Below are 22,577 nucleotides of genomic sequence, written 5' to 3'. Positions count from 1 at the left end.
TTACAGCTGGTTTGAATTTATTCATACCAAGTACTCTTCTTTAATTGGAGGCAAAGAACTAGTGTCAAATGAAATGTGTTGAAAGTATTTCATAGGTCTCATTAAACCGGCTCGGTTCACCCTGTGCTTGTGAAGAAGCAGCGACCACTGTTAAGATGTGGCCAACATTTAATTTATTATTATTAAAAAGAAAACACAGTAAGAGCTTATACTTGAATAGAGCTGACATTTAAATAGTTGATATACAGATACGGTTTGGGAATGAAAGTTGTTACATTTCTTGATTTAAACACTAACAAGTTCTTAAAATGTAATTTACAATATGCAACTTTTACCACAAAGCAGTTCTACTGTATTAATAATTACAGAATCAGCTCAAAAGATAAACATTTGTTAGTAATTATTAACGGTGTCCAAAAGCATCATGCGGTAATTAGAGGTTCATCCGAGATTCTTCAAGAGGTCAACTGCTTCTCTATGGACCTGCCGAAGGAACAAATATACTGTAAGTGTGCTCACATCGGCACACATGATTCATGCGTCAAGATTCCTGGAGGTGTTTCATCTTCCTCACGGTTCAAACTATTATCACGTCTGAGCCAAAAAGGTTCTGAAAAAGCACAATCAAGAGGAAGTGCGCTCACCTCTTTGTCTTCCTGTGTGTGGGCTGGGTATTCTTTTGCTTTGGTTAGAAAGAGCAGTGCCTTCTCTTTGTCTTTCATGCCCATGTAGGTCTTCCCGAGCATTAGCAGATTTTTACTATAGAAGTTCGGATCAACTGGCACACAGAAGTACACGTTAGTTGAATGCATTTCAAACCTTTAAAGAAATCGTTCACACGCACAGTGCTTTTGCTGATGTGAGAAATCTGAGCTGCAGCCAACAAGAGATAAAGCAGTTCTTTCAGTAAATGCCTCTGTGACTTTATTAGTATTTTACCTTCTTCAGCTTTCAGGAAGAATTCCAAAGCCTAAAGAGGGGCAGAAAAACATGACTTCATTGAAATTTGAGATGTTCATCTCTCCAAACCAAAACCAAAAAAAGTGACAAACTAGCTGTTAAATCCAGCCTGAAGCCGAGTTAAAAGGCAGCCATTGTGCAGTTAGCAACAAAACAAAGAGAGCGGTTATAGACGGAGCCGTCCTCACCTCCTCGTATGTGGCCTTGGGTGGTGAAGAAAAAATGACAGCCGCCACCTTGCGTTGGTACCAAGGCAGCTCAGCAAAAGCAAAGCACCTAAGAGAGAGAATGCATACAGATTACCCTGAATGATAAAGCCTCCTCAAAGCTATAATAACATATTATAGAATTATTGTGCACAGTAGTGACATCTTGCAGTCTGTCACATTTTCTTTTACACTGTTAACCTCTAGTGGCGAACAAAGGGAAATGCAACAACATTGCCAAATGCAGTTTTTGCTCCAAAACAGCTCAAATATTATTAATGGTAAATATTTGCATCTTTAAAGGTTCTCTATACCACATTAAGAGCATTCATTTGTTTTCATTCTGTGGGCGTAAAACAAAATGTCACAACTATAATTGACTCACCAGAAACCCAAAATATGGAAGGAAGTGGCATCTTTGGGATTGAGTTCAACAGCTCTCTAGGAAAAAAAGCAACATCTTTCCCTTACTTCACATTGTAAATGTGACACAATGATAACATGGCATTGACCCAAATGTCCTCTCACCTCTAGATGTTTCCTGATGATGTATGAATTTCCAATTTTCACCTTGACTCCCTCGTATTCCCCAACATCGCTGAGACACACGGCGTACCACTGAGTTAGGAGGGGAAGAATGTTGAGTTTGGTCGAATCGGACCTAAATGTCACGATGTCGTGATAAACTTGGCAACATGCTGCAAATGTATGCAAAAAGTGAAGTTTGTTTTACCGTGGTTGTGGTTGTTAAAAGCTCTAAAAGACAAAAGCAGCATGACCACGGATGTTTTATTGTGTTTGGAAACATGTCTTGCTTAGATTTGTGCGTCGTGTCTTGTGCTTAGGAGGCTGTGTTTGTTATTTTTTTATTGCGGGTTATGAGCGTTACTTGCAGGAGGTTTATGATCATTCATTTATGTTTGGGGCCATGTTAATGACCAGACATTCATATATGTGCCTTCCTTGCAGGTGTTGGAGGTGGGTGTGGCAGAGGGTCGTCAGCAGAGTGGAAACACTTGAGGCTATTAGCAACACTGGCCCTGTGTGCCAGTGCACCCTGTATAAAAACCCTCGTCATTCTCAGTGGGTCTCTCTCTCTCCTTCCTGAGACACCCATTTTGGTTTGCATATACACTTTCCACGCACACACTCCTGAAATGACTGACTTCACATGTCACTGTTAGTTTATGTTACTTTAAAATTAATAAATAGTTTGTTAAACTGCTTCGTTGAATGACTCCCTTTCTTGTCATGGCCGTTCGGCCCGGTTTGTGACACAAGGTTACTTATTTTTCTCTGATAAGCCGGATCTGATGGAGGCGAACCAGTAGTGCCTTCTCATTGAAAACCAGCGTCTTACTTTGTGTGCTGCGAAACACTTCTCATCCTTCTCCAGAGCCTTCTTTGCATATTCGAAACCCTCGAACGTCAGCTGCTTCTTCCGTTCGGCCTCCATGTTGGGCTGGACGGACAGGTCACGAGACGCCCGCGCCAGCCTCCACAGGAACTCTGCATCATCACTGGACGGATGGAAACAAAATCAGAACTTCAACTAGTATGCGACTAAAATAAATAACTTTGGAGCTCTCTGGAGAGCAATACAAAAAGACACTGAGGCAGAGAGGGAAATGCACTCAACTTTCCATAAAAACAACTATATGGTGGGATAGAAAATATCAAATAAATAATACAATCCGCCAAAACAGAGTACATTTCAATATCTTCTAGTGGGAACAGGATAAATGGAGAAAAAGTGAGAGACTGAACTCTCTCTTTACCTGTCCTTGTACTGCAGCAGCAGCTGGTACAGCTTCTCCGTCTCTGCACAGCTGTACAGGTAGTCAGCCTGCTCCAAAACCTCCTCTGCCCGGACACAAAACACAACAGCAAATTCAGCCAGAAAATGGTCTCGCGTCCTAATTCACTCGACTAAACTTCAACTCGCTCTCTTTTTCCTCCACGCTCTCATTAAAAGAACTCCAGTATGTGTTTATTAATGACAGTTTGGTTAGGATTGTGACACGACTGTGGTATTCTACACCTAATTCCTGAAAAGAAAAACACACATTTGTTTGGTAAAAACATGTTTGTTATCTCACATCTAGCAGTTTGCCAACTACCTTTCTCTAAAGCGTAGACCACGGCTGAACTTTGCACTCTGTGATAAGCTTCGAAAGCCAGACAGGATAGCGTGGGGAGCCCCAGGAGGAATGCGCCTCTTCCACTCTGTGCACAAGAAAGTGAGTGACATAAAGAACACAATGCAAGGGACTACTTCATAGTTAAGAGGATTAAAGCTGATGGTTATCATTCACAATGATCAGTCTCTGTTGATCCAAGGTGACCCACCACTACCAGAGAAGCAGTGTGTCAATATCAGGTTATTGCACTCGGCCACATGCATTGTGCAGTCTGAATTGGACTATTATTAGTTCAATTTATATTAAATTATGTTCAACTATACACAGTCTTCCTCATCATCGTACTACACTTGTCACACATATATCCAGACACAGAGCTGCGGCTAAGCAGCTCTCTGACAGGGAAAGCCCTGCTGACCTTTTACCTACATAGGCACATAAGCAATTGTTTTTACAATGGCACAATTGTTCTTCCAACGTAGATAACAACACTATCCGATGAGTACGAATAAAAAAGGCATAGTTATTTACAGTCAGAGCAGCGGTTGTCCTTCTTAAAGTTGTCCAGTAGTTCCGGTTTGTCCCCCTGATCCTGACACCTTTTGCAGAAGGTGCTGCCACCAAAGTTCTGCTCCAACATCGTCTCAGCACAATTCCAGCCATTGTGTTAACTCAGACGCTCAATGATCAAAAAAATGAATAGCCATCGCAAACTTAGAGGCTGGTCCTGCAAATACAAACAGGAAACGTTCAAGAGCCCAATCAGAAAACGTTGCAAAAGGCCAATACTTGGGGAGGGTTGTCTCTAACACCAACGCATTGGTTATATTTTATTGTATAATTCCTTTCCCTTAGGTCGTCTGGGACTGGTCTACCTTCTGTTCCCAGAGTCAGAACTAAACATGGAGAAGCAGCGTTCAGTTTTTCGGCTCCAAATATCTGGAACAAAGTCCCAGAAAGCTGCAGGTCTGCTGAGACCCTCAGCTCCTTTAAATCAAGATTGAAGACTTTTCTGTTTGCTGCTGCTTTTAATTAAACCATATTCAAGGATATTAATCAATTTCCTGCATTTCTGCATTTTACTTCTTACACTGCTTTTTAGTGTTTTAATGACTGTTCTTGTTTTTAAATCTCCTTTTCTTTTGCCTTATGGTTTGATGCTTTTAATGCTTTTATGTGAAGCATTTTCAATTACCTTGTTGTTGAAATGTGCTATACAAATAAACTTGCCTTGCCTTAAAAGTGTTACTTATGTAGTTATATTTTAACACACACACCCCCACACACTTTTTTCCACACTAACGTTCGTCGTTTAGCACAACCTCAGTATGCTACATTGCATGTCGCCACACTGATACGTTTGTGTATTTAACAAATAAATAAATTGAATGTCAACCCCAAAATACTTGAAATTAGTTTGAGGGAAAAAAATAACACAATAAACGCTTAGATATCTAGATATATATCTACACAGGCCATCATACGTTAGCTTTCACAGTATTTTAAATTATCTGCATTGAAATATTGCTACGAACGGTATTTCCTGAATGCACCCCCGGGGAGTCGGTACCCTAGATATGTAGTCGACAAGAAACAACCAAAACTCCCGACAGTTCCGTCATATTTTACTGCGGGGATTGTATCAGACAGTTTCACAACAACGTTTCCATCTTTTTTACACTCTATGGTTAGATTTAATTTTAGCACAACTATACCAGACAAACATATTTTTTTGCGTGTCGCACGATTTAAGAGAACAGAAGAAGTTAGCTATGTTAGCTACTAAACTAGTTAGCGGAGCACTGCTGAGAGTCGGCTCCGCCCCTCCACCCTCGGGCTGCCCAGCTGTTCTTGTCAGATAAACACGTATTCATGTTTGACCACCAGAGACAGGCAAAATTGGTTATTTTTTAACAGCTAAACAGGTAAATAAATCAACGTAAGCTTTCAAGTGATATGAGGAAACACTATGTGTAACTTAACTAACTAGCTAGGTGGAGACTTTAGGTTAGCATTAGTTTTGGTGCACCAGGCATCGCCACACCCACTAACTGTCACTGCATGCATGTCCTCATTAATTGACACTAAGAGCAAGATTTTACAATATTTTACGCTACACATTTTCTTATTGTTGTCTTTATTTATGTTAAAGGTAACGTAAGTTATTCTGTGATAACTGCTTAAAGGTACAGTTTGACCAACGGAAGCTGACGCGTTTTTTTTCTGTCATTTTGCTGAGTGGGTCCTGTCAAAAAATATTTTCCTCCTAAATGTAGTAGAGTAGAAGTATAAAGTAACAGAAAATTGAGATATTTAAATAAAATACAAGTAGGCCTACCTTGAGGAAATGTACTTAATCATTCTAATTATCTGTGGTTATCATCTTAGTACAACCAGCAGCCATGGCCTCAGGTGGGGCCCCAGTGCCAGGGGCCACCCATTGTGCCACCAAGGTGGAGCTGACCATCTCCTGCGAGAACCTCATGGACATGGACATCTTCTCTAAGTCTGACCCTCTGTGTGCCTTGTACATCAACACTTCAGGCTCCCACTGGTATGAGGTCTGTATGAGGACACGGGGGGGTTAAATGTCACATGTTATGGATACGACTTGTTTTGATGAGCAATTATATAAACCTTTACATCTAACAAAGACGTACCTGAATGCATTGTTGCCACAGTAGTTGTTGATGATCACTGTTTTATATTTCAATGTATGTATTTGGCTTCGGATTTAGCACAAGTCCTCTTGACATTATGGATTATAAGTGTGTTGTTTTTCTTTGTGAATCAGTTTGGACGCACAGAGATGATCCTGAACTGCCTGAATCCAAAGTTCGCCAAGAAGTTTGTGATCGATTACTATTTTGAGACGGTGCAGAGGCTGAAGTTTAGCGTGTATGATATTGACAATGACACCTATGACCTGGGTGATGATGATTTTCTGGGGGAGCTTGAATGTACTCTGGGCCAGGTGAGCTTCGCCTTGTGCAGTTTTGAAAGAACAGTTTGGGCGATCCGCCACCTTTTCACCGTTCTGTGACGCTGCCAGTATTCTGTGTCCAGATTGTTTCGAGCAGGCAGCTGACTCGCTCTTTGTTGCTGAAGGACAAGAGGCCTGCAGGTCATGGGACCATCACAGTGAGTGCACTCTTTTTCTCATTTGTAAAACATATGACGAGCCATGCCGTATGAGGCCCTCTCTTTGCTGACACTGACACACTAGACAGAAGGGCTGCATTGTGCTCAGGCAGTTGTGACACACGCGTTATCAGATAGACGGTATCTACGTATCTGATAACAGAAAGTTTCTCACCGTCGTTTTATGCACAAAACTCCAATTGGAGGTTTGATACTGTAAAGTTTAGTTAAAGCACCAACAAATACTGGGGTGTATATGTTATGTTCAGGTATTAGCCATCTTTCTGGAATTATATTACATATTGCATAATTGCGTCTGGTGATGCTTATAGTGATCTTTTGATTTATTGCTTCTCTCTCTTTGGTATAATATGATTAAGGGGGACACAGCTAAGTCTAAAAGAGTTATCCATCACTGTTCAAAGTACTAAATCCCCAAACATTTAAGAGTTTTGATTTATTTTGTTTATTTATTTTTTTCAAAATAGATATGTGCTGAAGAGATTACAGACAACAGAGTGGCAGACATTGAGGTGTCAGCCCGCAGGCTGGACAAAAAGGTAACATAGGTCATTTTAAATAGTTAAGTCTGATATCTTTATTATTTCAACTGCCCTGAAGTACCGTTGATTATTATTTGAATATGGATGTATAGTTTTTGTGGTGGTCCGACCCTTTCCTGGAATTCTACAAGCAAACAGAAACTGGATGGCAGCTGGCTCACAGGACAGAGGTAAACATGTTCACCAGCAGCTCCTTTCCTCTGCTGGCTCAGAGTCATCACTGACCTGTGGCTCATTGTGACCCATTCATGTAGGTGGTAAACAGCAACTTAAACCCAATATGGAGACCCTTCCGCATCTCATTGCGGTCTCTCTGTGGAGGAGATGTGGAGAGACCTATAAAGGTAATTTTGTTTTTCGTTTCAGTTATTTGTCTCACTTAATAAGCCTTGTAAAATGCAGCCCGATAACACAACCTCCTCCCCTAACAGTATTTGTTTTTCCTTTTTTAATTGTTTTTAGATCAGCTTGATTGACCATGTTACGCTTATCTTATCTTACTCTAACATACTAATGATTCATTTTGTAATTGCATTTTCTTCTTCATCTTGCAATGCTCCCAAACTTAAAACATGCTGCACCTCCAGCTGGATAAGCGATGTGTGTCCTCACCTGAAGGTGTGCATTTTTGCTACGTTCTTTTTACTCAATTGAGTTACTCCCATTGCCTTTACTGTATTTACAGTGATAACTAGGAGTGACATGTGATTGATTATTTGAGCATGTGAGGTGTGACCGTTGTAGTTTATTGTAAGGTTTGATTGGTTTTGGACTAAATATACATTGAAAATAAGATGAAGCTTCTTCGCTGACCACCAATAGTGAATACTTTTATGTTTTAATAATGTTTATATCACATCTACGGGGATTCGCCGTTACAGTCTCAAAAAGACAGGATGAATAAATTAAGGTTGATTTTCTGAAGTCGTTACTAACATGTCTTGATGCTTAGTTAGTCTCTCTTTAGAACTTTTTTATGGGCTTTTATTTTGTCACCTCTTACAGAAAATCTCTGTTTTTTATCTTCAGGTTGACTGTTATGACAACCATGTCAGCGGCGCCCATGACCTTATTGGGAGCTTTAAAGCCACACTGGCTGAGATGCAAATGGGAACACACTTTTCTCCTGTGAGACTTTTGTATAAATGTGTGTGTGTGTGTGTGTGTGTGTGTGTGTGTGTGTGTGTGTGTGTGTGTGTGTGTTAGATTCCAGCTCTATCAATAAAAGCCTTGTTGTTTTTAAGTTTAACTGGCATAAATATGACTCATGGTTTCACTTGCAGGCTGAATTTGAGTGCATCACCCCAAAAAAGCTAAAGAAGAGAAACTATAAAAACTCTGGAATCATTTACATCAATAACTGCCAGGTAATGATTTAGAAAAAAATGAAATTGAAGACAATTTAAATGATTCTTAATTGATTTCAATATATTTCTTACTACAGTCTTCAATGCATCACTGTACATTGTGCACTGCTGCACACAGTTAACGTATTGTTTACCTTCTTTCAGGTGGTGAAGGAGTATACCTTCCTGGATTATATCATGGGTGGTTGTCAAATCAACTTCACCGTGAGTTTGGAAATGTCAGACACAAGATGTTATTACTTTTATTTATCTTCACAATTTTTAATCAGCAGACCACACGTACTGACTGACTGTGCTGTCCTATTCGTAAAATTAATTCTTTCTATTTTTTAGTAATTACTTCCAGGTAGTGTGCCTCTCTGACAGCTTTATATATATATATATATATATATATATATATATATATATATATATACTCTCATTTGCATTTGGCCATTGAGCAGATCCTCATATCTTGATTCTTATCCTCTCTTGGACTCCGGCCAGATTGCCATTGACTTCACAGGCTCTAACGGGGATCCCAGCTCTCCCCAGTCCCTCCACTACATCAACCCTGAAGGCTATAATGAATACCTGACAGCCATCTGGGCGGTGGGTAATGTCATCCAGGACTATGACAGGTAAACACAAACTCGGCTTCATCCTACATAAAACTACCACTTCAATTCTCTGTTGCAGAGTTTGGAAAAAACAAAAGATGTTGAAGCAGATCCATGCAACAGTTCAGCCAGTCAGATGCAAATGCAACTGGTTGTTTTCTGACTTCTGATTTGAAAACTTGTATAGGATTAAGTTTGATTAATAACAATGGTCACGCTCCACAGGACTTAGTTTTACAGCTTTATTCTACTGACTGATGTGCCTTGTGTAGTCTCATTAATGTTATACCTATACCTGTATTTGTTCTGTCCTTTTTTTGTAGTAACAAGATGTTTCCTGTCTTTGGTTTTGGAGCCCAGCTTCCTCCCTCCTGGCAGGTGTGAAAACATGCTAGAAGTCCTTAAAAGTCCTTATCGTCATTAGCAGAAGGCACAAACTGCTTCATGAACGACTTTTGGTTCTGAACCCTTTAATAACACCCACAAGACTTTTGATTGAATTGTGATGTCACAAACTGTTCTGATACTCAATCAGGAGGATGACATTTTATAAAGTTGGTAAGGATTAGAAACTACTTGTTTCTAACAAGATAAACATTAAGGGGCATACGAATAATGTGTTTTCTGACTTGTTCCATTTTAAAATTCAGAAGTTGATGCAAAATTGTCATGGACTGTCTTGTAAAGCTCTTATTTATTTATTTATTTATCTTTAATTCATGCTTACAGGTTTCCCATGAGTTTCCTATCAATTTCAATCCAGCAAATCCATTCTGCGCAGGTAAGTCAAACTTTATCACAGGATGTGAAGTGTTTGGTTTGTATAAGTTGTTCAGTAATGCAGCATTAGTGCTGCGTGTGTGTGTGTGTGTGTGTGTGCGCGTGTGTGTGTGCGTGTGTGCGTGCGTGCGTGCGTGTGTTGCAGGCATAGAGGGTGTGGTGGCGGCCTACCAGCAGTGTCTACCCCGGTTGAAGCTCTGGGGCCCCACCAACTTCTCTCCGGTTATCAACCATGTAGCCTGCTTCGCCAGACAAGCTCTCCGTCAGAGCATGGCCTCAGTAAGTAGACACATTCCTTTCCCAGCAGAAAAGAGAGAAATCTGAGGACACTCCTAAATCAAACCGTTTTTACATTCAGTTTTGAGAGCAAGACCAGCTGATAGAAAAACAATACCTTAATTAATAGGTAATACCTGTTGTTTTACTGCTTTTGTTCCCTTTATTACCACAAAACATTTTTTTCAGTTCATCTTGCATATATTGTAATAACATATTTCACTTTTTGATACCTTGATACCTTCAAATGTTATGTTATTTCAAAAACATTCTCCATGAGAAGAATATCTGATTTATTTTGTCAAATCTGGTTCATAAAAAGGTAAACAAACTTGCACAATTAGTTATGTAAATCTCACATTATAGGATTCAATGTTGTCTTTGTCAGAGAGAACTTCTGATCACTCATCTGTGATTAAAACATGTTGTTCAGGCAGTATGTAGTAATAAGATGTGTCCTAATGGTCCAAACAAACTTCAAATTGAAAGCGATAATATAAGTTCTTAGTTAAACAAACCAGGAAACAAATAATATCCTGATACTTAATAATGGTAAACTTCATATCTGGCATTGTCTTTTTTTTTTCACTCTGTCCATCTGCAGCAATACTTTGTGCTGCTCATCATCACAGATGGAGTGATCACAGACATGGACCAGACACGCACTGCTATTGTGGAGGCCTCTCGTCTGCCCATGTCTATCATTATAGTGGGTGTGGGAGGGGCGGACTTCAGCGAAATGGAGTTCCTAGACAGTGATGACAAATTGCTGTGTTCACCCAGGGGTGATGTCGCCTCAAGAGACATCGTCCAGTTTGTGCCCTTCAGATATTTTCAAGTAAGCAGCAGCCCATACCTTTATACTGCCACAACAGAGTTATTGTATGTACATATAAGGGATTTTTAAAGGGGCAATATATATAATTCAGAGCATTAATATAGCAGCAAACAACTATTATCAATGTAAAGATATAGTGGAGTAATGTCTACCGGAGCAGAGAATGAAGTTTCTCTGGCTAGCTCTGCACTGTGCTCATACGCACCCACCCTCTGGTTCCCCCCTCAGGTAAGCACTGTTGGCTCTGTCAGATATATTTAGCACTGCAAGCTGCCGGCTCAGCTGTAGCCATGTTGAGAGACGTATAGAAATGCTCCCAATCCTGTACATTGCACCTTTAATGTCTTAATTGGAGAATATTTCTTAATCCACTTAATTATCACTTTGTATAACGGGTGTTTACTGATTTAGAAGTAAATGTAATATATTTAATATCACACATTACACAATTCAGTTTTGTATTACGTTTGTTCTTGACGGGCAGCTCCTACTGCTCCTCCCTGCTAATTACCCTTCACAATAATGTACCACCGCTTGCCTTCTTTTGATGTCATTGATCAACATGAGCTGTCAACAGTACAGATAGCATTGTCCCAAACATGGCTAAGACTAGCTTTTATTCTTGTAACATTGCCATTGCAGGGGAACAGCGTGGCCCTTGCCCAGAGCGTCCTGGCGGAGCTGCCTGATCAAGTGGCCTCCTTCTTCAATTCCTACAAGCTGAAACCCCCGAATATACTCCGTGCTTCTGACCCGTAATAGACAGTTGGGTTAAAGTAACCCAAATACCACATCCTCCCTACTTATCTGCTTCTCCTGCACCCTCTTTCTGCATATCCTGTATAGAATGGCACAAATGAATGCCATTAAATGAATGTGGGTAACAAAGACAAGCATATATGATTTGACTTGATTTTAAAGTTCATAGAAGTAGATTTGTTGTGTCCAAGAGACACGACAGCTTGTAAAGTGCATGTAACCCTGCAAATGTAACGCTTGACATGGTGGTATCGCTTTGTTGATTTCATGTCATTATTTTTCTTTCTTTTCTGCTCTTCTCTGCTGTTACTTTGCACAACCTCTCTATGCTGCAATTCTTAGAGACACGTTTTGTGTCTTAATCACCAGACTATTTGAGAAATATAGTGTGTAGGGTGTTTTCTGTCTGTTTAATTTAGTACAAAGTTTGAGCTTTTTGTCTGATATTGTGGAACATGTTGACTTATTTTGAGGGAATGTGTGTAAGCATAAAAAGTGTAATCTCAGTTTCAGCTATTGTAACATTGGAGATCAATTAGATAAACATCCTCTGCCCCCTGCTGTGAAAACAGTTTGTAGCCAAATGTATCTTTTTTTTCACCTGCATCAGTGTTTTCAGATTATTTATGTTCACAACAAAGACACTGAGTTGAAGATGTTGCCTCTTCTGGCACTGTGGCATTGTTCTGCTGAGGGAAACATTTTGCCACTGGCAGACATACGTCGCATCACGGTACAGTGATCTATATTTAGGTTTATCTAACTTTACAACTAAAATATATTTCACAATGTATGCAACTGTCAGTAAGAAATAACATGCATACTAATAATGAATTCATGTATCCATGTTAGTCATTAATACAGAGTTTTTCAACCCTCGTGTCACTTGATACGAGTGCGGGTCATTGGAGAAGACTAATAACTGCTTTGTAAACTAGCCACACAGTTCAGAAAAAGGTTAAGAAACGCTGCATTTGTGAATCATGAATTTCTTCAAGCTGTTCATTCAGTGACATTACTTAGTTTAGTGTAGTCTTTTGGATTCTTTTATCAAAACTGTTGGGGGTTCCAGTTGGATGGCTGGAAGGAAGAAAGGACTAAAGATGATCAACAACAAAAACAACTCTTGATTTAATTGAATCTGGACGCTGTGTCTATGAATGTCCACAACACTGAACCACAGTTCTCTCATAGTGGGTGTTTGAGGTGTCTTTATGCTGTTGATGCTCCAGTTGTTGTCTGACTGAAGGCTTTCATGACTGGCAAATGTAGGCTTTTGGGTTTTCTGCATGACTTTCTTAAAGTATATCTATATAGGAAGTCTTTCCACAGCTGTAATATTTTATCAAATTTCCACTTTTTTGGTGGTGTTTGTAACGATTGTCTAAACCTAATTATGTATTGTATGTAGCCAAGTGGTTTACCAGCTTTACTATATTTTGTTTAAGTTGACAAAACGGTGGGTGCATCGCTTTCCTCTGCAGCGGGCTGATGGGTGACTGATGGGTGCCCCTCTGGCTGGCTGGAAACGAGCGCAGTGGGCCCCGCCCACACAGCGCGAGCTCCTCTGTCTATCTGCTACTGACAGCTAACACCAAACCACTTCAGCTAGCTAGCTCACAAGGTAGGACGTATAAAGTGAACACTCCTTTTGACAATATGCAGTTTTTTTTGTCATAAAAGTAAATATGACGTTAGACAAAGGTTTTATGTAATAACGTTACTTAAAGCTACAGGACTGCTACCATGTTAAACTTTTATTGGTATCACGGGATCTTTAGCTGAAACAAAAAAGGCGTCAACTCGTTCAAGTTAAGTATTGCTAAGTCAACGTTAGGTAACGTTAGTAATGCTCGTTAATACCCATTATATTTCATCGATTTAACAGCAAACGTGAGTGAAGTGTCTTACGGACGTCCTGCGTCGTTAGCCAACGTTAGTAACGTTAACGGCAACGTTAGCCACAGCTCGGTCAGTTTGTTTTTTTCCATTAACGCTAACGTTACGTTAATGAAATTACGTAAACGTAAATCAATTCTCTTTATAATGGATAGACCACATGATGCAACGGCGAATGTTTTACTGTGATTCACCGCTATGTGGCGTATTATAGATTCCAGCAGCTACGTTTTATTACAACTAAAGGGGCTGTAAGTCCATCATGTGTTTGCCGAATTTACAAAAGGAATCATACAATGTGCTCTATTCGCGATACATTTCTATTAACTGTTAATAAACATATGTATAACAAGCTTTGGCGTCTTTACTGGGTCTTCATAGGCTCCACGTATTTTGGGCGTGTCAACTGGCAAACGTTGTAAAACTACATTGAGACAAAGTTAAACTTGACAAGTAAACATTATTAACGTCCGCTAAACAGACGGCGATGGAGCACATGTTTTACAAAGTACAGATGGCTGCTGCTCTCAGTATAAAGCCGTCGCTCAGTCGGGTGGGTGTGGTCTATAAAGTGTGTAACTGTGTTTGTGTTCGTCAGTTCTTGTGAGTGTGTGTCCTCCAGGCTGTGATGGCAGCAGGCGGACCCCCGGGGCCAAGGGCCCCTGACTGTGTGACCAAGGTGGCACTGAGCATCTCCTGTGACAATCTGCTGGACATGGATGCCTTCTCAAAGTCTGACCCTCTGTGTGTGCTTCACATGAACAGTTCAGGGCCTCACTGGTGTGAGGTAAGAATCTAATCTCATTTTATATTGATACCGCAACGTACATTTGCTGTCCCTTTTGAAAAGTCAAACACCTGCTGTGAGTCAAAAGAGTGTCTTGACTATGTGCAGAAATAGGCGTTGACTCTGAAACGTGTATCTGTGTCAGATCGGCCGGACGGAGAATATCCAGAACTGCCTTAATCCCAAATTTTCCAAGACTTTTGTCATTGACTACTACTTTGAGATGGTGCAGAAACTGAAGTTCGAAGTGTACGACATTGACAGCGAAAACGGCAGTCTGCAAGATGCTGACTTCCTGGGAGAACTGGAGTGTACCTTGGGACAGGTTAGCACACTTTGTTTAGCACAAAAAGTCATCATCACACATGCTTAATCGGCATGCTTCTTTCTTTTCACTAGAGTTGAGCATAAAGTGGTGTCATGGCCGTGGTCTGGGTAGAAAAGATAACTCTTTTGATTTTTTTTTTCTGTCCAGGTTGTGTCCTCAAGGAAACTCACAAGACCGCTTGTCATGAAGAACAAGACACCTGCAGGGAAGGGAACCATCTCTGTGAGTCCCTGTCGTTCAGATTGACAATGACATTACGAGATGTCTGATGTGGTCCTTGGCGTACTGTATTTGCACTTCTTTGATATTTTTGACACAAAGCTGTTTCATGTTCTGTAGATATGTGCTGAAGAAAGAACAGACAACAGGGTGGTGGAATTTGAAGCTGCGGGAAGAAAACTGGATAAAAAGGTATTGATTGCTACTGCACATTTGTATTGTTTTTTTAGAAATTCAGAAATATTAAGATAGCTTGGATACGTAGGATTAATGAATCATTCTCTCTATCATCTCGTGATGTGATTGGTTGCACTGAGGGAACATAATTCCCATAATACTGGAGATTATATATTAATATTTCTGAGTGAGCAGGATTGTGGTGCAGCTGGAGAATGTAGTTTGAAAGGGACTCAGTTGCTGGTCGACATGTTTTTGTTCCCATGCGATTAAAGCCGAAAATCTAGCTTTTAAACACAGTCCGATTCCACCACTTCATCATCCATTAAGGAAATACAAGTCTGGCAAACGATTAACTAAAGAGAACTTTCTCGTGTTAAGTTATTGACACTTTTCTCCGCTCTGACTATGGCTGATAAATGTGCACAATCCGCATATACATGCATTAATATCTCTACGTCCACTGGATTAAAATGAAGGCTCAGTGAAAATACTCAGAGTTGATTTAACTGACTTCATGTTTTCTTACTTATTTCCAGGATTTCTTTGGCAAGTCCGACCCGTTCCTGGAATTCTACAAGCAGGCAGAGACTGGATGGCAGCTCGCTCACCGGACAGAGGTACGGATATAATCATGGTGTCCTCATGTGGTCCAAGGATCCTTGGACAGTGCGTGGGCAAGTGAAGTCGTGACTAAATTTGTATTGACAGTTTGAAGTGTAAGCGGTGAATGCATGTCAACTGTCCAAATGATTTTTGATCGGTGCAGGTGGTGAAAAACAACCTAAACCCAATATGGAGACCATTCAGAATCCCACTGCAGTCGCTCTGTGGAGGTGATGTGGAGAAATCTATAAAGGTACACACACACACACACGCGTTGACTGTAAGACATGGTGACTGATGGCACAATGTTGACCTTTTTACTGTTTGTGTTCTTTCACGCTGCGTGTCGTAATATGCAGGCTTTCTATTGGGGGGACATTTTACAATCCTTCCTGTCTCATCCTGTCTTAAGTAGTGTTACCTAATGTGTAAATGAAATGGTGACTGGAACTCGTTCAGTGACGGATTAGCTTTACTGAATAAATTAGAATTTTCCAAAGTTGTTTTCCCTTCCGTGCAGAAGCAAAGGCCCTGTGAGATTCAGCAGAACTGATACAGGGAACATTACAAATAGGATAATCTTTCTGCCCAGCTAAACCTCAACAATAAAAAGCACACATTTTTGATCCCTGAAGCCTTGGCTCAGCGACCGTGGCACGTGTGGTAGTGTCCCTGAGCAAGACACTGAACCCCTGGCTCCCCGGGCACCTGTCATTGGTAGCCCACTGCTCCCTATATACAGGGATGGGTCAAATGCAGAAGGCAAATTTCGTGTATGTGTATGTGTATATGACAATAAAAATGGTTTCTGGTTTCTTTTCATGTTGTCACAGACCGACTGAATCAAGGCCACAATGAGGAGCCTGCCCATGTTTTATTGATTGCCTCGTGTGCACACCTAAGGGTCTGATAATCTTGGCACAAATAAGGAAACTGTATGTTAGCATTAGTTTATGTGTGTTGTTTTTTGTTTCCAATCCTCAAACCCTGTAAAAAGCACACTTGTCAGGAAGGGATGCTTTCCAGTCTACGGTGCAAGTGAGTTCACTGTCTCCACTGTGAGTGCTCTTCACGTGAAGGATGCCGTGTCTTTAACGGGACAGGCCCAAGTCCTTAACGCATCTACGTCTGTCTTAAAGGAGTACGTCAACAATTTCAGGAGTTTGGCTCATTGGTCAACTTACCTGTTAAATGATCAGAGCATCATTTAACAGGTAACTAGCGTTCATTAAAAATGGATTAAACAAGAACAGGAAGTATTTGTAAAGCTAAATTATAAGTCAAGATATATAAGTCAAACTGGTAGTTTTTCTCAGTTAACAAATAATACCAAAATACAACACATCAACGTGTACTAATGTCCCTGTTTACATATGATATATGAAGCTAATGTGTGCTAGAACACTGTGAGCTAATGTGCTGTTGATCACAATAAACCTGGCTCCATTCAGTATTTAATGTTACATTAACATTATGTTTCAACAGGTAAGTTGACCAAAGGGAAAAATCCCCAAAATGTAGATGCTTTCTGTTAAGATGGATTCCTTCTTTAGTTATCCATTACCATTCTTAGCTAATCATCTCGTAGACTGTAGCATATGAGATGGTTGCTCCATGCTGTGTGTAGACATGTTTCCTTTAACACTGAAGGTGCTCAGAAGCTGCAGGGTGCAGATTCTGAGCAGGTACTCTGTGTGACTTGCTCTAAAGGAGGTAGTTGGTCCTTCCCCCTCTCTTTTTTAGCCAATTAGAAGGCTTGCGTGTGTGTGTTTCTGTTACATTTCTTCGATATCAGGGTGTCGTCTTACAATCGAAGCTTCACCCCATAGCATGCTTTTTTTTTTTGACTCATTTGCTTTGATTTTCACACAGTGATGCTAATCTATTATTAATTCTTTCCCCCTCAAGAGAATTAACTGGATTTGTCTTGTTTCTCCTGACTATCTGTGTTTCCTAGGTAGAGTGTTATGACTACAACAACAGTGGATCTCACGACTTTATCGGCTCATTTGAGACCACACTCTCCCAAATACAGCAGGCATCACAAACATATGCGGTGAGCTCTCTCTCTCTCTCCCTCTGTCTGTCTGTGTGTTCATGTGTACATGGTTGTTAGTGTTGGCATTTTCCTGAACCATAAACAAAAAAAAAAGGCTTCTCCCACATGTTCTTTCTCATAACAAGCATTATATGAAGCTTGGCAGTGATGCTTATGTACCCTTGTGTGTGTGTGCTCCTCTCAGGCTGAGTTTCAATGCATCAATAGCAAGAAGAAACAGAAGAAGAAAGGATACAAAAACTCTGGTGTTATCGTTGTAACGCAGTGCAAGGTACTGTGGTTTGAATATTCTTTTTCTTTCTGAACGAATAGTTGTTTTTGTTCAGTACATGCGTACTCCACATGAAGTCAGTTGTGTGACGTAGAGATGTTCAGATGACAGTAGATGCTACCTGTACATCAAAAACATCGTATTCAGACGTGCACAATATTATGTTATAACATTCAAACACCACTACAATGCAGTACCTCAGCATGCATGTTGTTACATACGTTTTTTGCAACAGTTCTATGATTTCTGTCAACAATATTTATTTTCAGATAGTGAAGGATTACACGTTTCTGGATTACATAATGGGCGGCTGTCAGATTAACTTCACCGTGAGTGCTGCATCTTTTTATGAATCTTTGAAGAAACACTGAAAGAAATATCCCTGATATCTACATCTTACGTTTTTTTCTTTTAATGACATTGTATATTGAGGATTTAATGTTTTCATGAAGCATTTATTATGATGTTGTGAAAGCATTATCCTATTTGATTAGCTCTGTTTTTAATCCATCCCCCGGGGCAGATTGCCATCGACTTCACAGGCTCTAACGGGAACCCCAGCTCTCCTCAATCCCTCCACTATATCAACCCCGGAGGCTACAATGAGTACCTGGCTGCTATCTGGACAGTGGGGAATGTCATCCAGGACTATGACAGGTACATGGATTGTTATACATAATACATGTTATACATTATACATAAAGTTTTACGTTGGTAAACAAAGTAGTGGAACAATACACCATAAATCATGTTTTATTTCCTGTAGCAAATTTAGTCAAAACACCAACAGTGAATGTGAGTTTTTTGTGGATTCACTGAAGTTGTCAGATTAATTCTAAAGACTGCAGCAGCACAAGGTTTAACAGTAATCATCATCTCTCAGGCACAAAATCTGTTTTTTAGTCAGACCAGATCAGTCTACACGAACTATTCTCTCCTTACAGTGTATCCCGGGCAGATAAAGTAAAAATCCTGTACAACTACAGTGATCAGACCAGCACAGACCAGCTTTCTGCAGCACATGAGCTAATAGGAAGGGAGATGTCCCACCTTAATATCCTAGTATTCCATGTTTGTGTATTATTGTTTATCGTACAACAATCAACATAATTTGCTCTCTCATGAAGTTAAATGATACAATCGATGTGAAAATGTGTCGGCCTATTTAATATAAGAATGCAGGGACAAGCATTCAGAGCACACGGCTCTTACCGTAAACGTCCCGTCATGTCTGAATGAATCTGTGAGGAGCATGAATGTAAAAGGTTCCTAAGGGCTCTAGTCTAATCCTTTGTTTATCTAAACTTACTATGACAACAACACCTGTTTTCTTTCACTTCCTGTAGTGACAAGATGTTCCCTGCGTTTGGATTTGGAGCCCAGATCCCTCCTTCGTGGCAGGTGATTGTTTGTGTCAGTTCAAACATACTTGGACGTTGGATATGTTTTCAATACATTCTCTGATGCATATAAAAACTGTTTGTGTTCGCAGGTCAGCCACGAGTTTCCCATCAACTTCAACCCATCAGATCCGTTTTGTGCAGGTGATGGTAGACTGAAGCTAACGTGAACTCACACTGCTGTGTGTTCAATGAGACCGAACGGGACATTAGCTGTTCACAGATTTGGTTTATCACAATATGACTTGAGATTGGCATAATTTGTTCTTCCGCAGAAACGTGGTATGGGATGTTCAAATCATACATGTAACTTCTACAGCAGAAATTTTGATTTTCAATAGTATATATCAAAAAGTGTCACCTTTTCACCAGTAAGTTGCATTGCTCAGCAGTTTGTCCTTGTCCCATACATTTGATCGCCATGTGGCAGCGTGCTGTCCATATACGATCATGCTGAATTTCAGGCAAATATGTATATAATAATAATCAATACGTCCCATAAGACTGAAGTTCTGATCACGTGTGTGTGTGATTTTTAGGTATAGAGGGTGTGGTCCAGGCCTACCAGAAGTGTCTGCCCCAGGTGAAGCTTTACGGCCCCACAAACTTTTCCCCGATCATCAACCACGTAGCCCAGTTTGGAATGCAAGCCATGCAGCAGAAAACTGCCTCTGTGAGTTGCTGGAAGTAATATTATAATTGTGTCTGTTGTGTGCAAATGTTTGTCACTGTGGTTTTGAAGTAGCTACTAAACTGAGACAAAGTAATCTCGATCGCTTCTTCTTTTCCACACAATACCAACTGTTCTGTTTCTTGTGTTGTTCCCTCTCATGTCAACGTTTCACAGCAATACTTTGTTCTGCTGATCATCACTGACGGAGTGATCACTGACATGGATCAGACTCGCAGCGCCATCGTCAACGCCTCTCGCCTGCCCATGTCCATCATCATCGTCGGAGTGGGCGGGGCCGACTTCAGTGCCATGGAGTTCCTGGACGGAGACGATGGGAATCTACGCTCTGCTGCGGGCGAGGCTGCCATGCGGGACATCGTGCAGTTCGTGCCATTCAGGCAGTTCCAAAATGTAAGCTACATCATGAAGCGACGTCTTTGTAGGCATGCACCGCATAAGCTTCTTTAAAAATGAATGAAGTAATGCATACATTTGAATGTGTTATACATCTTATTTCAGGCAGGCAGTGCAGCCCTTGCCCAAAGCGTACTGGCAGAGTTGCCTGACCAAGTGGCCTCCTTCTTCAATTTATTTCACCTGAAGCCCCCCATCGATCCCAGTCCTTCCTAGAAATGTAGGAGCACCCCCAGCCCCCCCATTCCTCTCCGTCTTACCCGCATTTGATCCAAAGCTGCATGCATTTCAGTAGGAGCGTAATTATACAACCTAGTTTGCTTAATTAACCACCCTGTTTTTCTTTTTCTGGTGTTTTCATAACTTCCTGTAGTCTCTACTGCAATAGGTGTTGTTACACATTGATTTTGTACGGATCAAACAAGATATAACATTAACACAGCATATTGTATAAGCTTTTTCCACCTATTTCCTGTGCTATGTGAAGCTAAATTAACCGGCCATGTAGTTAGTGTTCAGACGTTAGAGAGCAGTATTAATCTTCTCATCTAACTCTCTGGTTATAAGTAATAAAACATATTTCCCATAATGTCCAACTATTGCATACAGAATACATACCAATACCATTTATATGTTGGGGGAAGTATGTTGATATTACACTTGTATAATCTGTGCTAGTGTAGTCACTCACCTCATTAGCATAATTTATTTGGGCAGGTTATTTGCCACTGTCAGTGTAGAAACAGAGATGTTCAGCGTTCACCTGCGTAGTCCTGAGCTCCTCACTTGTGGAACTGACCTCTAGGAAACATTCATATCCTGATCATACTTGAATATTCATCCAATCAGTGCAACACACAGACGCCTGCAGCTCATCTCCGCCGCTCACCGCTTCTCTTATTTGGTTCTCTCCTCTGCTGCTTCTCTTTAGGGTCCTCAAGAACTGCTCGCTCAGAGCGTCTTGGCAGAAGTCCCGGGTCAGGTGACGAGCTTCTTCAACACTGTGAGTCTGAAGCCCCCCCACGGCGACACGCTCCCTGACCTCTCAGCATCAGCACCCCCCCAGTGACCAACTTCTCCCCTCAGGATACCACATGAGCATGCAGCATCCAGTCTGGCAGTCATGCTACGACTTGTAAATACTATGCAACAGTAGTATAAAGCCATAGTACACAGATATTGTGTACATTTTCTAACATTTACTAACATGTACTTAACTTAAACATTTATTGTGAGACTTCTATGTGACTCAAGTGCCAGGATTGTTAATTGTTTGATTGATCTGCATTGATTTCAACTAATGTGACTTGATTTAAGGTCCTTGGTCCAACCATCTCATCAGTCTGTCTGAACGTGTACATGAAAGGGCTGGAGTACTTAATGTGTTCTCCGTGCTTATGCTTGTATTTCCTCCAGATCGACATATTATATAATAACCACCTGTATGTTGCTTCTCACACTTTAATGTTTCCTTTGAAATCATGGATTTTTTGGACAGATCAAAATATATACTGTATATCAAATACAATTCAGTAATGTTTACATAATGGATGAATAAGTTTGCCTAAATTCTTAACTTTTGTAGGTTTTACGCTACCAAAACAATTCTTTTGTACACTTGCTGTTTTGTATGTCAGTCTGTTTTTTAAAAATTCTGTTCCACCATTTGATGCTAACATATTGTTTGAGTGTTAACAATGAGAATCCCTAGAAGTGATTGATTACATCAGTAAGGTTCATGCATGCAGCTATAATGCATGTTTGCACCGATGTACATTAGAAGTTCACTCCATCTTAAGAGATCGTAAAACTTATCACTTTACTGACTGTCAGGAAAATGGCCTAATACATTTCAATAAGTGTACATGTATATTTAATATGCACTGATCACTGTGCCATTGCCTTAATATACTTTGTCATTGAATTTGTTTTATTGATATTTTATGTAAATATATGCAATGCAAGAAACAAAACAAAATGTAAGTCAACCTACAAAATAGCCAGCTTCTATTTCAGTATTTTTTAAATAAAGATATTAGATCATTTAAAAATATTTTTTGTGCGTTTTGTTTACCACTGCCTTCCTGTCATGACATTAAAGAAGTACTGTATGT

At 40.3% G+C, this 22,577-nt stretch overlaps 3 protein-coding genes across 4 annotated transcripts; 2 read left to right on the top strand and 1 right to left on the bottom strand.

Annotated features, from left to right (window-relative positions):
- Positions 1 to 150: 150 nt before the first annotated feature.
- Positions 151 to 4,873, bottom strand: rmdn1 (regulator of microtubule dynamics 1). Its single transcript, XM_031872324.1, has 11 exons — positions 4,843 to 4,873; positions 3,839 to 4,034; positions 3,287 to 3,392; positions 2,945 to 3,029; positions 2,527 to 2,686; positions 1,695 to 1,784; positions 1,552 to 1,607; positions 1,149 to 1,236; positions 940 to 970; positions 645 to 778; positions 151 to 483 (listed from the first exon to the last, which is right to left on the bottom strand). Exons 2-11 carry the CDS (start codon positions 3,968 to 3,970, stop codon positions 442 to 444), a joined length of 924 nt encoding a protein of 307 aa, XP_031728184.1. The 5' UTR covers positions 3,971 to 4,034; positions 4,843 to 4,873; the 3' UTR covers positions 151 to 441.
- Positions 4,874 to 5,128: 255 nt separating this feature from the next.
- LOC116397146 (copine-3-like) lies at positions 5,129 to 12,201 on the top strand. Its single transcript, XM_031872323.1, has 16 exons — positions 5,129 to 5,232; positions 5,696 to 5,868; positions 6,102 to 6,281; positions 6,374 to 6,448; positions 6,937 to 7,008; positions 7,104 to 7,181; positions 7,266 to 7,355; positions 8,041 to 8,139; positions 8,295 to 8,378; positions 8,523 to 8,582; positions 8,865 to 8,998; positions 9,301 to 9,355; positions 9,707 to 9,758; positions 9,903 to 10,036; positions 10,638 to 10,871; positions 11,514 to 12,201. The coding sequence occupies exons 2-16, from the start codon at positions 5,710 to 5,712 to the stop codon at positions 11,628 to 11,630; spliced, it is 1,623 nt and encodes a 540-aa protein (XP_031728183.1). The 5' UTR covers positions 5,129 to 5,232; positions 5,696 to 5,709; the 3' UTR covers positions 11,631 to 12,201.
- A 924-nt stretch (positions 12,202 to 13,125) lies between these two features.
- Positions 13,126 to 22,514, top strand: LOC116397145 (copine-3-like). Of its 2 annotated transcripts, XM_031872322.1 has the most exons (17): positions 13,131 to 13,254; positions 14,128 to 14,316; positions 14,462 to 14,641; positions 14,792 to 14,866; positions 14,984 to 15,055; positions 15,580 to 15,660; positions 15,810 to 15,899; positions 17,604 to 17,702; positions 17,890 to 17,976; positions 18,246 to 18,305; positions 18,500 to 18,633; positions 19,323 to 19,377; positions 19,469 to 19,520; positions 19,916 to 20,049; positions 20,224 to 20,460; positions 20,569 to 20,683; positions 21,395 to 21,483. In XM_031872322.1, the coding sequence occupies exons 2-16, from the start codon at positions 14,158 to 14,160 to the stop codon at positions 20,677 to 20,679; spliced, it is 1,626 nt and encodes a 541-aa protein (XP_031728182.1). In that variant the 5' UTR covers positions 13,131 to 13,254; positions 14,128 to 14,157; the 3' UTR covers positions 20,680 to 20,683; positions 21,395 to 21,483. The 2 variants fall into 2 exon arrangements, with proteins under 2 accessions (XP_031728181.1, XP_031728182.1); XM_031872321.1 differs by lacking the exon at positions 20,569 to 20,683 and having other exon boundaries at positions 13,126 to 13,254; positions 21,395 to 22,514.
- Positions 22,515 to 22,577: the final 63 nt, after the last annotated feature.

Source organism: Anarrhichthys ocellatus, unplaced genomic scaffold, assembly GCF_004355925.1.
Source record: "Anarrhichthys ocellatus isolate YVR2014 unplaced genomic scaffold, GSC_Weel_1.0 scaffold63, whole genome shotgun sequence".
Taxonomy (NCBI): domain Eukaryota; kingdom Metazoa; phylum Chordata; class Actinopteri; order Perciformes; family Anarhichadidae; genus Anarrhichthys; species Anarrhichthys ocellatus.
Note: the sequence above shows the minus strand (reverse complement) of the source record. Positions and strands in the feature narration are given on the sequence as shown.

Bases quoted from the DNA above. Each gene is read 5' to 3' on its own strand.
- LOC116397145 (XM_031872321.1), top strand. From the start codon at position 14,158: ATGGCAGCAGGCGGACCCCCGGGGCCAAGGGCCCCTGACTGTGTGACC. The intron at 17,977-18,245 runs GTACTGTGGTTT...ATTTATTTTCAG, and splicing joins TCGTTGTAACGCAGTGCAAG to ATAGTGAAGGATTACACGTT. The intron at 20,050-20,223 runs GTGAGTTGCTGG...AACGTTTCACAG, and splicing joins TGCAGCAGAAAACTGCCTCT to CAATACTTTGTTCTGCTGAT.
- LOC116397146 (XM_031872323.1), top strand. From the start codon at position 5,710: ATGGCCTCAGGTGGGGCCCCAGTGCCAGGGGCCACCCATTGTGCCACC. The intron at 6,282-6,373 runs GTGAGCTTCGCC...TTCTGTGTCCAG, and splicing joins TTGAATGTACTCTGGGCCAG to ATTGTTTCGAGCAGGCAGCT. The intron at 7,009-7,103 runs GTAACATAGGTC...ATGGATGTATAG, and splicing joins CCCGCAGGCTGGACAAAAAG to TTTTTGTGGTGGTCCGACCC.
- rmdn1 (XM_031872324.1), bottom strand. From the start codon at position 3,970: ATGGCTGGAATTGTGCTGAGACGATGTTGGAGCAGAACTTTGGTGGCA. The intron at 3,030-3,286 runs GTAGTTGGCAAA...GTGTCCGGGCAG, and splicing joins GGTCTACGCTTTAGAGAAAG to AGGAGGTTTTGGAGCAGGCT. The intron at 484-644 runs GTGAGCGCACTT...TTCCTTCGGCAG, and splicing joins ACACACAGGAAGACAAAGAG to GTCCATAGAGAAGCAGTTGA.